The sequence below is a fragment of the Pseudorca crassidens genome, chromosome 20, assembly GCF_039906515.1.
Source record: "Pseudorca crassidens isolate mPseCra1 chromosome 20, mPseCra1.hap1, whole genome shotgun sequence".
NCBI lineage: Eukaryota > Metazoa > Chordata > Mammalia > Artiodactyla > Delphinidae > Pseudorca > Pseudorca crassidens.
This window is the reverse complement of record NC_090315.1, coordinates 3,925,760-3,939,869: the sequence shown is the minus strand read 5'-3', so window position 1 is coordinate 3,939,869 and position 14,110 is coordinate 3,925,760. Positions and strand designations below refer to the sequence as shown.

General features: G+C 50.6%; 3 protein-coding genes across 4 annotated transcripts in view; 1 reads left to right on the top strand and 2 right to left on the bottom strand.

Moving 5' to 3' along the window:
• ZFP28 (ZFP28 zinc finger protein) overlaps window positions 1-723 on the bottom strand; it is a 79,139-nt gene extending 78,416 nt beyond the window's left edge. The window contains exon 1 of one of the 2 annotated variants that reach the window (XM_067720513.1): window positions 136-723. In XM_067720513.1, coding sequence (XP_067576614.1) covers window positions 136-343 — 208 coding nt within the window. In that variant the 5' untranslated portion in view covers window positions 344-723. The remainder of the gene's footprint in view (window positions 1-135) is intronic. The other variant, XM_067720516.1, reaches the window with a different exon arrangement.
• The window catches only part of AURKC (aurora kinase C), a 476,131-nt gene that overhangs the window by 1,621 nt on the left and 460,400 nt on the right, over window positions 1-14,110 (top strand). The gene's annotated exons all lie outside the window — the stretch shown is intronic.
• ZNF835 (zinc finger protein 835) lies at window positions 1,234-12,286 on the bottom strand. Its single transcript, XM_067720573.1, is given in 4 exon segments — window positions 1,234-7,436; window positions 7,439-8,950; window positions 10,882-10,973; window positions 12,074-12,286. Coding segments are annotated over 2 exon segments (1,527 nt in total). The 5' UTR covers window positions 8,909-8,950; window positions 10,882-10,973; window positions 12,074-12,286; the 3' UTR covers window positions 1,234-7,379.

Here is a 14,110-nt window from a genome sequence, read left to right as displayed (position 1 = left end):
CAGCCCCGGAGTCCAGGGACGCCATTCACTAGCACTTGGGCCCCGAGAAGCCTCCTGTCCCAGACCCCACCCTCCCCTCACCCTGAGGGGATGAATTCGTCCCCATCCACCCGCCGGGCCACCTGTCACACTCACCTCTATTCTCAGGCCCCGTAGTCGCCGCTCCCCGCTGGCCCCTGGATGTGAAGCCACTCCTTGCGCGCGGCCTTCCCCGGGCAGGGCAAGGGAAAGCAACCGGGGTCCCCGCGCTCCGGCCGCGGCCCGCTCCGGGCTTTGTGCGGGGGACGCCTCGCTGCGGTGGGGATCCCAGGCCGCGGGCCCGCGCGCTCGCCGTCCCCCGCATGTCACCACCGTGCGCGCACACGCCCCCGGGGTCGCGAAAACACACCCAGCCCGCCCGGGCACGCCGGGCACCCAGCCGGCCCCGCCCGGCCGGCCGCCGAGCCCACCACCCTGCCTGGCCAGCTGGAACCCAGGTGGCGGGCCGCCGCCGGAAGTGAGCGCGTCCGTCAGCCGCGGCGCCCTCTGGGAAACGGAGTCCCGGCCGGCATCCCGGCGGCGCCAAGAGGAGAGAGGGCGGGGAGGAGAGGGCCCGTCTGGGCCTACACAGCGTCCGTCGACTCGGCCCCAAGTCAGCGGCTCCTGGCCCTTCCGGACCGCGGCTGCCCAGGTGGTTGTCCACATAGTAACCGAGTCTGGCCGGAAGTACAGGCCGCGCCGCTAGACAGGACAGCGCCCCAAGGGCTTCTGGGAGTCGCTCCCGGCTTGGAGCGCGCAGGAGCAGTTGCAAGCCGGGGCGGGGCTTATGGCGAGGGGCGGGGCCGCGGGGGACTTTCATGCTGTCTCTGGGCGGGGCAGGTGGTGTGGTCCTTGGAGTTCGTTTCTCCCGGTTGTCAGCCAACAGAACTGGGGGATGTGCGGTGGGGGAAGGGCAGGGTCCAGAATGTGATTGTGATGGGGTGTGTGTGAGCACAGCGTGTCTTCGTGTGTCCGGTCTGCATCCCACCTTTCACCTGAGGTGGGTCCCCTCTGCTGATACAGGGGCCTCCCCCACCTCCCACACCCATCCTCCAAATGCCAGGCTTCAGGGACCAGCAGGAGTGAGCAGTCTTCCCCCAAACTTTCCCCTGGGCTGGCTCCTTTTTGTCATTAGCCTCTCATCTCCTGGGAGAGAGCTGCGCAGCCCCGCAAATGCCACCAACCCCTTGTCAATGAAAATAATCAATAAATATATAATAAAAATAGAAAAGAGTTTTATTTGCGCCAAACTGAGGACTATAGCCCAGAAGACAGCCTCCCAGATTATTCTGAGAAATTTCTCGGGAGAAGCATGGTTTTCAGCACAGTGTTACATACTGTCAGAGCAAAGAACATTAGATAAGTCAGAGGTACATTTCTTCAAGGTTTCAAAACCAAAACCAAACTAAACAAAAACAGACCAGCGCGTATACAGCGAGTATACAGAGAGTCAGTATGGCCTTGGCACCTGGGAAGGGAGTCTTATTGAGGGAGGACCAGCATTGGCATCCCAGGAAGGGAGGCATTTAACCTTTCTTTTTAACACATTCTTTACTTCTGGTCAGTGTGCCCTTTTCTTCAATAATTAAAGCAGATGTACAATGCATGTTTGACAGGCCACAAACAGGCTATTTTAGTTAGCATTAAATTCAAATTAACTCATGTAAAATGCAGAATGACTTCCCCATACCTTTTAAAATCCCCTTCATAACGTTCATCATTATCTGAGTTAGCTGATGCTTTTATTCATTTACATGTTTAGGGCTGGTCTTATCAGAGTCGTTCAGTGCTTTTAAATTTATTTTATTGATTTATTATTGATTTATTTATTTATTTTAATAAAATAAATTTTATTTATTTTATTTATTTGTTTTATTGAAGTATACTTGTAAATACTTGATTTACAATGTTGTGTTAGATTCCAGATTTTAGTAGGAAGGCTTTCAGCTTTTCATCATTGAGTATTATCTTGCCTGTGGGTTTGTCATAAACAGCTTTTATTATGTTGAGATATGTTCCCTCTATACCCACTTTCATAACTTTTTATCATGACTGGATGTTGAATTTTATAAAATACCTTTTCTGCATCTATTGAGATGATCATGTGGTTTTTTTCTTTTCTTTTGTTGATGTGGTATATCACATTGATTGATTTGTGTATGTTGAACCATCCTTGTGACCCTGGGATGAATCCAACTTGGTTGTGGTGTACAAACGTTTTTATGTGTTGTTGGATTCAGTTTGCTAATATTTTGTTGAGAATTTTCCCATCTACATTCATCAAAGATATTGGACTGTAATTTTCTTTTTTTGGTGGTGTCTTTGTCTGGTTTTGGTATCCGGGTGATGCTGGATTCATAGAATGTCTTTGGGAGTGTTCCCTCCTCTTCAATCTTTTGGAAGAGTTTAAAAAGGATTAGTATATAAGTTCTTCTTTGTATGTTTGGTAGAATTCACCTGTGAAGCCATCTGGTCCTGAACTTTTGTTTGTAGGAAGTCTTTTTTTTTTTTAAATTACAGATTCTATTTTATTTCTAGTGATTGCTCTGTTCAAATTATCTATTTCTTTTTGATTCAGTTTTGGTGCACTGTATGTTTCTAAAAACTTGTCCATTTCTTCTAGGTTGTCCAATTTGTTGGCATATAATTGTTCATAGTATTCTCTTTTTTTATTGCATTTCTGTGGTATCAGTTGCTATTTCTCCTCTTTCATTTATTTTGTTTATTTGGGTCCTCTCTCTTTTCTTCTTGGTGAGCCTGGCCAAAGGTTTGTCAATTTTTTTTACCCTTTCAAAGAACCAGCTCTTTGTCTTATTGATTTTTTTCTATTGCTTTTAAAAATCTCTATTTTATTTCCTCTCTGATCTTTATTATTTCATTCCTTCTGCTGACTTTAGATTTTGTTTATTCTTCTTTTTCTAATTCTTTTAGGTGGTAGGTTAGTTTATTTGAGATTTTTCCTATTTCTTGAAGAAGGCCTGTATCACTATGAACTTCCCTCTAAGAACTGCTTTTGCTGCTTCCCATAGATTTTGTATGATTGTTTTCATTGTCATTTGTCTCAAGGTATTTTTTAATTTCCTCTTTGATTTCCTCCTTGACCCATTGGTTTTTTAGTAGCATGTTGTTTATTCTCCATGTAATTGTTGTTTTTCTCATTTTTTTTTCCTGTGGTTGATTTCTAGTTTCATGCTCTTGTGGTCAGAAAAGATGCTTGAAATAATTTCTATACTCTTTTAAATTTGTTGAGGCTTGTTTTATGCCGTAGTATGTAATCAATCTTAGAGAATTTTCCATGTGCACTTGAAAAGAATGTGTATTCTGGGTTCTTTTGGATGTAATGTCCTGAAAATATCAATTAAGTCTAACTATTCTATTGTATCATTTAGGATCTCTGTTGCCTTATTGATTTTCTGTCTGGAAGATCTGTCCATTGATGTGAGTGGGGTGTTGTAGTCCCATTGATTTCTGCCTTTATGTCTGTTAGTATTAATTTCATGCATTTGGGTGCTCCTATATTGGTGCATATATGTTGACAAGTGTAATATCCTCTTCTTTTATTGTTATATAGTGTCCTTCTTTATCTTTCCTGTTTATAGCCTCTGTTTTGTTTGATATGAGTATTGTGACCCCTGCTTTCTTGTCATTTCCATTTGCATGAAATATCCTTTTCCATCCGCTCACTTTCAATCTATGTGTGTCCTTTGCCCCAAAGTGGGTCTCTTGTAGGCAGTATATTGTAGGCTTTTTTGTTTTTTTTTAATCCAACCTGCCACTCTATGTCTTTTTATTGGAGCATTTAGTCCATTGTCATTTAAGGTAATTGTTGATAGATATGTACTTATTGCCATTTTAAACCCTGTTTTCCCATTGATTTTGTATTTCTTCTTGTTCCTTTTTGTTTTTCCTTTTGTGGTTTGATGATTTTCTTTTGTATTATGCTTGTGTTCTCTTCTTTTTGGTTTTCGTGAATCTATTGTATGTTTTTTGATTTGTGGTTACCCTGTTTTTCAAGTATGTTAACATCTTCCTATATCTACTTGCTTGGACTGGTAGTCATATAAGCTGAAACACCTTCTGAAAAAAAATAAACCCACTACATTTTCTTACTCTCCTCCCCCACATTGTATGATTTTGATGTCCTCTTTTACATCTGCATGTTTATCCTTCTGCCATTCATTGTGGTTATCAGCACTTTCACAGAAAATTTTGCAGAAATTTTTTTTGATTTTTAAAAAATCTGTGCACTGGCTTATTTAAGTGATTTACTTTCCAGTTGTGATTTTCTCTTTCCTATAGAGTCTTGCTGCTTTTCTATTTAGAGAAGGCCTTTCAATATTTCCTTTGGGCTAGGTTTTACTATTGCTGTATTCTTTTACTTTTTGCTTATCTGAGAATTTCTTTATCTCTTCTTCTATTCTATTCTTCTTCTAAATAATCTTGCTGGGTAGAGTATCCTAGGTTGCAGATTTTTCCCTTTCAGGACTTTGAATGTATCTTGCCACTCCCTTCTAACCTGCAATGTTTCTGTAGAGAAATTACCTGATAGCCTTATGGGGGTTCCCTTGTAATTAACTTTGTATTTCTTTTGCTGCCTTTAGAATCCCCTCTTTAACTTTTGCCATTTTAATTATGATATGTTTTGGTGTAGGTCTGTTTGGGTTCATCTTGTTTGGGACCCTCTGTGCTTCCTGTACCTGGATATCTGTTTCCTTCTTTAGGTTTGGGAAATTTTCAGCCATAATTTCTTCAAATACATTTTCAATCCCCTTTTCTCTTTCTTCTCCTTCTGGTATCCCTATTTTGCATATATTGGCATGCTTTATATTATCCCATAGGTCTCTTATATTGCTTTCTTCTTTTTTTTCTTCATTTGGCTTTCTGTCTGCTGCTCTGATTGGGAGATTTCCATTATTCTATCTTCCAGATCACTTATTCATTCTTTTCCATATTCAATCTGCTATTTATTGTCTGTAGCTCATCTTTCATCTCACCAAATGAATTTTTAAATTTTTCTTGGTTCCTTTTATAGCTTCTAGTTTCTTTTTACAGTAATCTGCATTTCTATCAATATCTCTTCTTAATTCCTTCAGTATTTTCATTATCTCCTTTTTTAAATTCAGTGTCTATTAGACTGAGGCGGTCTGTTTCATTGTTTGTTCTTTCAGGGGAATTCTCTTGATCTTTTAATCTGGAGTGATGCCTCTGCTTCTTCATTTTACTTATATTTCTCTTACCCTATGGGTTTAGGAGGAACAGTTATCTACTGTGGTCTTAGAGGGCTTTTTTGTTTGTTTGTTTTTATGTTGGCTAAACATGCTGCATGTCTTGCGGGATCTCAGTTCTCTGACCAGGGACTGAACGTGGGCCATGGCAATGAAAACACCAAATCCTAACCACTAGACCACCAGGGAACTCCCAAGGGCTATTTTTATATGGAATGTCCTTGTGTAGCCTGCGTGGTTTTAGTACTTTTGGTGCGAGGGCTGCTTTTATATGGATGCCTGCTGCGTCTTTCCTCAGTGTGTGCTGGCCATTATCTGCTTGATAGGGGGTGTGACTGGTGTTGCGGTGACCAGAGCCTGCCCTGGATGGTGAGTGGGGCCTCCTCTTTGATCTGTGGTTTTCACTGCCCTGTTGGGGTAAGGGCATGCTCCCTAGTTGTTGGAGTAGAGGCCCCCAGACCCATTACTAAGCTGTGGTGTGACGGGGGTGGGATGGGAGAGGAGTCAGTGAGTATTCCTCAGTTGGAGCTGCCCATCAGGCAGCACGCTGTGGTGTCACTTGTCACCTGTCGTGTGGGCTCACAAAGTACACTGTTGTTGGCACTGCCCTCGGCCCTGCCTCCACTGCGGGAAGGCAAGAAATCAGCCCAGATGTCCCTCAGGTGCTGTGTTCACAAAACTACAAGCACAGATTTGTAGACACTGATCCACTGAAGTCAGGTATCGGGACTGCAGCGGAAGCAGCCCAGACTCCAGGCCAGCCACACAGCTGCTAATGCCAGACTATCCCAACTGTGGGAACACCTGCAGTCCACTTGGCTGTCCTGCAGGCACTGAGTTTACAAAGGTGGTGGCAGTAATGTAAATCCAAGGTGTGGACAGCCGCTGAGGATCAGCTCTGATTTCAGTCCCGCCTCCACTCTGTGGCCAATCGCTGGTGCTTACACGTTCCCACACTCCCAGAGGTCCGAGAAAGAGGCTGGTATGGTGGGCCCTCCCCTTCCCAACATCGAATGAAACTGGTCCAGACCTCCAGCACCACCCTGCATGGGAAACACTAAATGGACATTCTGGGCGACTTGTTACTTGGCAAGAGCTAACAGAGACAACCATGAAAGTCAGGACTTTGAGTTGGGGGAAAACATCTGGAAAGGGGAGGTGTTTCCTCATACTGAAAAAAAGACTGGGGTCCACTCTAAAACTCACCCTCCACAGGTCTGTCAGGGGAGAGGTGCTTCCTTCTAAAACAACTTTCCCTGCCCTGGAGTTCTCTGCTCATTTTTCTCTAATTTTGGAAGCACTGTTTCAGTCCTAGGGATCCACATTTATTTTTTTATAAATTTATTTATTTATTTACTTATGGCTGCATGGGGTCTTCATTGCTGCGTGCGGGCTTTCTCTACTTGCGGTGAGCAGGGGCTACTCTTCGTTGTGGTGCGTGGGATTCTCATTGGGGTAGCTTCTCTTGTTGCAGAGCACGGGCTCTAGGTGCACAGGCTTCAGTAGTTGTGGCTCACGGGCTCTAGAGCGCAGGCTCAGTAGCTGTGGTGCATGGGCTTAGTTGCTCTGCGGCATGTGGGGTCTTCCTGGACCAGGGCTCGAACCCACGTCCCCTACATTGGCAGGCGGATTCTTAACCACTGCACCACCAGGAAGTCCCCACATTTATTCTTAAGACCCTGCTCCCTGTTACCATGCCAACTGCACCAAAGGAACTGAACCTTTTATTTAAATGTGTGGACCAAATGTCTACTCAGTCATAAAATGATCAAAAGGCCGACCAGATACCCACAGATATATCTTCGGGTCTACTTTCATGGGTCACAATTAGAATTTTGAACCAGGGAGGTGGTGGAGGTGAGTCTGGTAGATGCGAGGTCCAGTCCTGACCCTGTGACATCCTTCCTGTGTGATCTCGGGCACCCCACGGAGCCTCCCAGAGCCTTGGTTTCCTCATCGGCAACATGGGGATGGTAGGGTATCTACCCGCTAGTGCTGAGAGCCCGAGCACAAGGTATAAAAGGCTCAGCAGGGTGCCTGCCTATAGGAGGCCCTGGCAGCCCTCAGCCCTCATTCTTGGGCTGGTCCACCACGGTTTCTGCAGGACCACCCCCGTCAACAGGCTCCTCCTCCTGGTCAGAGCTCAGGTGTTGAGTCAGGTGTGGCAACTGGGCAAAGGTGTCCCCCACCTGCTCGTCAGCGTGTGTCCTCTGGTGTCGAATTAGGGCGGAGGAGAAGCCGAAGGCCTTGCCGCAGCCACTGCACTCGTACGGCTTCTCCCCGGTGTGCACGATGTGGTGCTGGATCAGGTAGGAGCGGTTGCTGAAGGCCTTGCCGCACTCAGGGCACGCGTAGGGCCGCTCACCGGTGTGTGTGCGCCGGTGCAGCGTCAGCGATGAGCCCTGGCTGAAGGCACGGCCGCAGTCCCTGCACCGGTAGGGCTTCTCTCCGGTGTGGACCTTCTGGTGCTCAATTAGGGAGGACACGTGGCTGAAGGTGGTGCCGCACTCCAGGCACTTGTAGGGCTGCACCCCCGTGTGCACGAGGTGGTGCTGCACCAGGTGCGAGCGGTTGCTGAAGGCGCGGCCGCAGTCCCGGCAGGCGTAGGGCCGCTCTCCAGTGTGCATGCGCCGGTGCTGGCTCAGGTGCGACACCTGCGTGAAGGCCTTGCCGCACTGCGCGCACGTGTACGGCTTCTCGCCCGTGTGGATGCGCCGGTGCTCGGCCAGCGAGGCGCTCTGGCTGAAGGGCGCACCGCACTCGGGGCACGTGTAGGGCTTCTCGCCTGTGTGCACGCGACGGTGCTGCGCCAGGTGCGTGATCTGCGTGAAGGCCTTGGCACACTGGCCACAGGCGTAGGGCCGCTCGGCAGTGTGCGTGCGCTGGTGGCGGATGAGCGCCGAGGAGAAGCGGAAGGCCTTGTCGCACTGTGCACACACGAATGGCTTCTCGCCCGTGTGGATGCGCTGGTGCTCCAGCAGGGAGGAGCGGTTGCGAAAGGTCTTGGCACACTGGCCACACACGAAGGGCCGCTCGCCTGTGTGCACACGCCGGTGCTGCGCCAGGTGCGTGGGGCGCATGAAAGCCTTACCACAGTCTGCACAGCTGTGTGGCCGCTGGCCCGTGTGTGTGCGCCGGTGCGCTGCCAGGTAGGAGCCCTGGCTAAAGGCCTTGCCGCACTCACCGCATGTGTAGGGCCGCTCACCCGTGTGTGTCTGCCGGTGCAGCATCAGGTGCACGCTCTGGCTAAAGGCCTTGCTGCAGTCGGGGCAGGAGAACGGCTTCTCCCCTGTGTGGGTTCTTTGGTGCAGGGTGAAGGCCGAGCAGTAGCTGAAGGCCTTTCCACAGTCCTGACACTTCCACGGCTTTCTGGTGCCACCACCTCGTTCCTCCTCCTCCTCTGCGCTGGCGTCTGTGTTCTTCTGGTTTGGGTTCTTTCTTGGTGCACCGCGCCTCTGGGGCCTGCAGTCAGCCTGGGTAGTTGTGGGGCTCGATCTGGTCCTGGGGGTTCTGGTGCATTCACCATGCTCTGGGATGCAGTCCTCCGTGGGGTCTTCCTCGTGGACCTCCTGGTTCTCCTGGCCACCCCTGAAATGACCTTCGTGTTTCGGGGTTTCTTCCAACTCAGAGTCTTGCTGGACGGCAACCGTCAAGAGTCCTTCCATCCTGGCTTTGTGAGCTGCTGCCTCGATTTCACATCTTCATTACTGGATGAGAAAGAAAGAGAGGGAGGGAGGGAAGGGAGGGAAGGAAGAGGAGGAAAGAAGGAAAGAAAGAAAAAAAGAATGACAACAAAAAACCAAACAGGTTTGTCACCTGTCCCGGGCTGGAAAAAGATCAGTGCAAGGTCTGTCTACTGACAGTGTGGGTCACATCATGCTTTGTTGCGGGACCATCCTGTGCCTTGTAGTATGTTGAGCAGCGTCCCTGACCTCTACTCACTGGATGCCCCCAGGTGTGACAACCAAAACTGTTTCTAAACCCTGCTGTTATGGGTTCAATTGCGTCCATGCAAAAGATGTACTGAAGTCCTAATCCCTGGTGCCTGTGACTATGTGCACGTGTGGAGAGCAGTCAGTGACCTGCTTTGGGTTCAGCCCCCTGGGGTGGGTGGGCCAAGTGGGGGCCATCCTAGGGGTGATGAGTTTCTCCTGGTATCACCAGCAGCACACCCCTCCCTGAAAGACCCTGCTCCCATGGGTCCAGAGGCCCTGTGTCCGTCTCCCCCCAGCCGCAACCAGCTTCCAGCTTGCTCCCTGCTGTGTGTAAAGTCACACTCACAGGCTGAGCCTGAGCCTCCCTCAGAAGGCTCTGAGCTCCCCTCATCCCCCTGGTGCTCCCCACCCCAACCCCAGCAAAGACGAGCTACAGGTGGCGACGAGCAGGTGTACAGGAAGGTGTACACGCACAGCAGGTACAGGAAGCCAGTGAAAGTTTTCACGGGTGGGTGGGCCACATGTCCAGACCAGGAGGAGACATTTCATCTTAACTAGCACACAGAGCACGACAGCCGTCAACACAGAGATCCTGATTTCCACTCTGAAATCAACACTGCTCCACCCTAGCCCAAGGCCCAGCAGCATCAGAATTGCCCGGGACAAGCGCAGAGCTCAGGCCTCTCCCCAGGCCTGGTAACTTGGAATCTGCCTTCTGATAAGAGCCCCGGGTGGTTTGTGGGCACAGGAACATCTAAGAGGCACTGGTCCCGGCCACTCTGAAGCCAACTCGGGTGTATTATTATAGTGGCCAAAATAACCAGCACCTGTTGAACACAGACCTATGTGCCCATCACCCTTTAAGCTCTTTTATTCCTCAGTGAGGCTCCCAGAAGTGGCAATACCAGGACCCATACCTGGGCTGCCCAGCTCCAGAGCTTTTCCTCTTCCTCTCTCTCCCAATTAAAATCACTAATGGCAGGACTTCCCTGGTGGTCCAGTGGTTAAGATACCAAGATCCCAATGCAGGGGGCCCGGATTCGATCCCTGGTTGGGGAACTAAGATCCCACGTGCCGCAACTAAAGATCCCGCACGTCGCAACTAAGACCCTGAGCAGCCACATAAATAAATACTTTTTAAAAAATCACTAATGGCTCCATAAATGCCACACTCCTCTCCATGGCCTGCACAGCATCTCCCTGACCTCAGCCTCTACAACACCCTCACCTGCTCTGGGCTTGCCCTGCTCCAGCCAGAGGCCTCCTCCCTGTTCCACAAACACTCCAGGCATACTCCTGCCACAGGGCCTTTGCACTGGCCGTTCCACCTACCTGGAATGCTTGTCCCCCAGTGCAGGGCTCAATGAGCCAAGACTTGGAGGAAGTTATGGAGCAAGGATTCTGGGCCGTGAGCCCAGCAAGTGCAAAGGTCCTAAGGCAGGACCATGATGGAGGTGATGGAGGAACAGTTAAGGGGCTGGGCAGGGTTGGGGGGCGCTGGAGAAGAGTGACCTAGGCGGAGAGCAGGGGAGATTAGATATGGCAGGGTGAGGGCCAGACCATGCAGGGTCTTTGTGCAGAGGTGAGAACTTTGCTGGTGGGACCCAAATGGGGCCAGTCCCAGTTCTGGTGCCACCCCCACAGGCAGCCCTCAGGCTTGAGTGGGGCCTGACTGGGTCCCCAGAGCAGGCAGTGGTACCCACCTCGTGGGTTTGGGAGCATCGGGTCCTGTCCATGTCACTCAGGCTGTGGCTCCTGCCGTGGCCACACATGCCTCAGTGGGTCCAGTCAGCATCTGTGAGGAAAAGAAACAGGGACCCCTGAAGGAAGATGCTGGGGCAGGCGCACGTGGGTGGGTGAAGCAAGAATGCAGGGTGTTTCCTCTATGTGCACGTGGGGAAGGTAAGTGGATTCAGGGTGGGGTACACCTGGGCCAGTCAGGTGCACAAGCAAGCAACCAAAAGGGAGACAGAGACATGCTCAGAGGCAGACACATGTCACATCACACACAGACACACACATGGAGTTGCATGCACCCACACGGGGGGGGGGCTGTTATACCACCCCCTGCCTTGGCCCTCAGATGCCCTTACACAGTCACCCATATGCTGTGGCACAGTCCTTCCCGTACACAAGGAGGCAGGCAGTCTCGCACACCCACTCAACTCCAAGCGCGTCTGCGGTCACGCCTGCCCATGCACACATGGGTACACACACAACAAAGTCACACATGCCGCCCTGCTCAACGGGCAGGCCTGGCCTGGGTCACCACCCACAGTGGCACCCCTAGTCACACAGAGTCATGCGGTGGGCAGAGCTCCGCACATATCCAGAGCCGCAGGTTTGCAGGGTCTCCCCCACGCGCAGACACACACACACACACACACACACACACACACACACGCAGCACCCCCACCCTCGCAGTGTCTCTCATCAATATCCTGTGCACAGCCCTCCACTCAGGCACACCCTGACCATCCAGCTCCATGCTGGCAGGCACACCCACCCAGCCACCCTACGCAGTTGCACAGCCAGGGGTGTGGAATTATACACCTCACACCCACCTAGGAGAACAAGTTCCACACATGCCCAAAGTCACAGATAGGCAGAGGTCCCCAAATGCTCAAATTCACAGGCACAGGCCGCTAGGGTCAGGCACGTGCAAACATGTGGTGACACTTGGGGACGGACTCACATGAAGTCTCATGCACAGATGGGACAAGCGGGCCTACACGCACAGTGACACACATAGCTATACGCCCGCACCGGCACAAAGTTCTGGAGTGGCACGCAGGGCAGGACTCACACGCACAGGAACACGCCGCTGGAGTCGGGATCATACCATCACACACACACACACAGGGGACAAGCGTACACACAATCGCGCATGCGCACCGCGGCGCCCGCGCCTCCAGGACCATCTCTGAAGGCCTTGGGCGGCTCCCGCCGAGCCTGGCGGGTTTGGGTCAGTTTCTCCACGGTCTCTGGCCTATCCGGCCCACGCGGAGCCCCGGTGACCCCTCGTCCGGCGGTGGCGCGGAAGTGCGGGCCACACAGGTCAAGGTATCAGCCACCACAAACTAGCCCAAGCGCTAGGCCGGCCCGGACTGCGCGTGCGCACTGGGAGAGTTGCGGCTCGCTCGGGTCCGTCAAGAACTACAACTCCCAGAAGGTGCCGCGCTGCGCCTGCACAGTGACTCGGGCCCGCAGCGCCGGTGTACGGAAACTACAAGTCCCAGAAGGACGTGCGACCGTACACAGTGGGATGATGAATCTCAGCGGCTCCGGGAGCCCGAGGAGGGCAGGGCGGCTGGGGGCGGGGCTTGGGCGTGTCTACCCGAGCTCCGCTCACCACGACCTGGGCGCCCTGGTGGGCGGGGCCAGTAATATGGGGGCGGGACTCTTCTGCTTCAAGGAGGGGCGGAGTCCACAGGTGAGGGTAAAAAGACCCTTAGGATCAGAGAGTCTAAGTGAGTCACCCCAGGCCACACAGCACAGAAAGGGCTTGAGCTGGAGTTTGCAACCCACAGTTCACCCTTAAGCCATGGAAATCATTTGTCTCAGAGATATGATGTAATTCTAGACCAGAGGGAAAAAGGTGACAAATCCATTGACGTGGGCAAACGATTATAGTACAGAACTCGACATAAGAGTCACTATTGGCCTGCTGTTTTTTTGTGTTTTTTTTCGGTACGCGGGCCTCTCACTGCTGTGGCTTCTGTGTTGCGGAGCACAGGCTCCGGACGTGCAGGCTCAGCGGCCATGGCACACGGGCCCAGCCGCTCCGCGGCATGCGGGATCCTCCCAGACCAGGACACGAACCCGTGTCCCCTGCATCGGCAGGCGGACTCTTAACCACTGCGCCACCAGGGAAGCCCTGGCCTGCTGTTTTTGTAAAGTGCTTCTCCATAGAGTTAGGCTTCCTAAATTATTCCCTTCATAGGATTAGCCTTCATAAATCCTTCCTTCGGCCATTAGAGAAATGGGCACAAGCTCATTTTTAGATAGTTGGGAAAGCAGAGAAACGTGTGGATATACAATGGGAAGACGTATGTATGTCACCAGAATCCACATGCTACAGATTGTGAGATACTATATTATTTTACATACTCCCAAGGCTGCCCGTTAAACCATGACACCTGCTTTTTATTGTTTTTAATTGAGGTATAGTTGATGTACAATATTATATGAGTTTCAGGTGTACAGCATAATGATTCAAATTTGTAAAGGTTATACACCATTTATAGTTATTATAAAATACTGGTTATATTCCCTATGTTGTACAATTGTCTTTGTAGCTTATTTATTTTATACATAGTAATTTGTATCTCAATCCTATACCCCTATTTTACGCCTCCCCCCATTCCCTCACTCCACTGGAAACATGCTTTCTTTACCTTTCAAGTTTTTGTTTTATGTGTAGATGTCCAGAGGCATTGTGGGTTTCCTCTCATCCTTCTGGAAGCTTCTGGCCTTGCATGGTAAGAACACGCCCACTGCCCCTCCAAGCCTGGGACTCATGGAGCAGAGCCTCCCAGCCAATCCACAGACCTGTAAGCATGAGAAGAAAGGATTTTTGTTTTAAGCCACCAAGGTTTTAAAATTTTTTTCTGGTTTAGTTTTACATTTGAATAGTTAAAAAACATCAGGGAACTTCCCTGGGGGCGCAGTGGTTAAGAATCTGCCTGCTACTGCAGGGGACACAGGTTCGAGCCCTGGTCTGGGAAGATCCCATGTGCCGTGGAGCAACTAAGCCCATGTGTCACAACTACTGAGCCCACGTGCCATAACTACTGAAGCCCACGTGCCTAGAGCCCGGGCTCCGCAGCAAGAGAAGCCACCGTGATGAAGCCCACGCACCGCAATGAAGAGTAGTCCCCACTCACCACAACTAGAGAAAGCCCGTGCACAGCAACGAAGACCCAGTGCAGC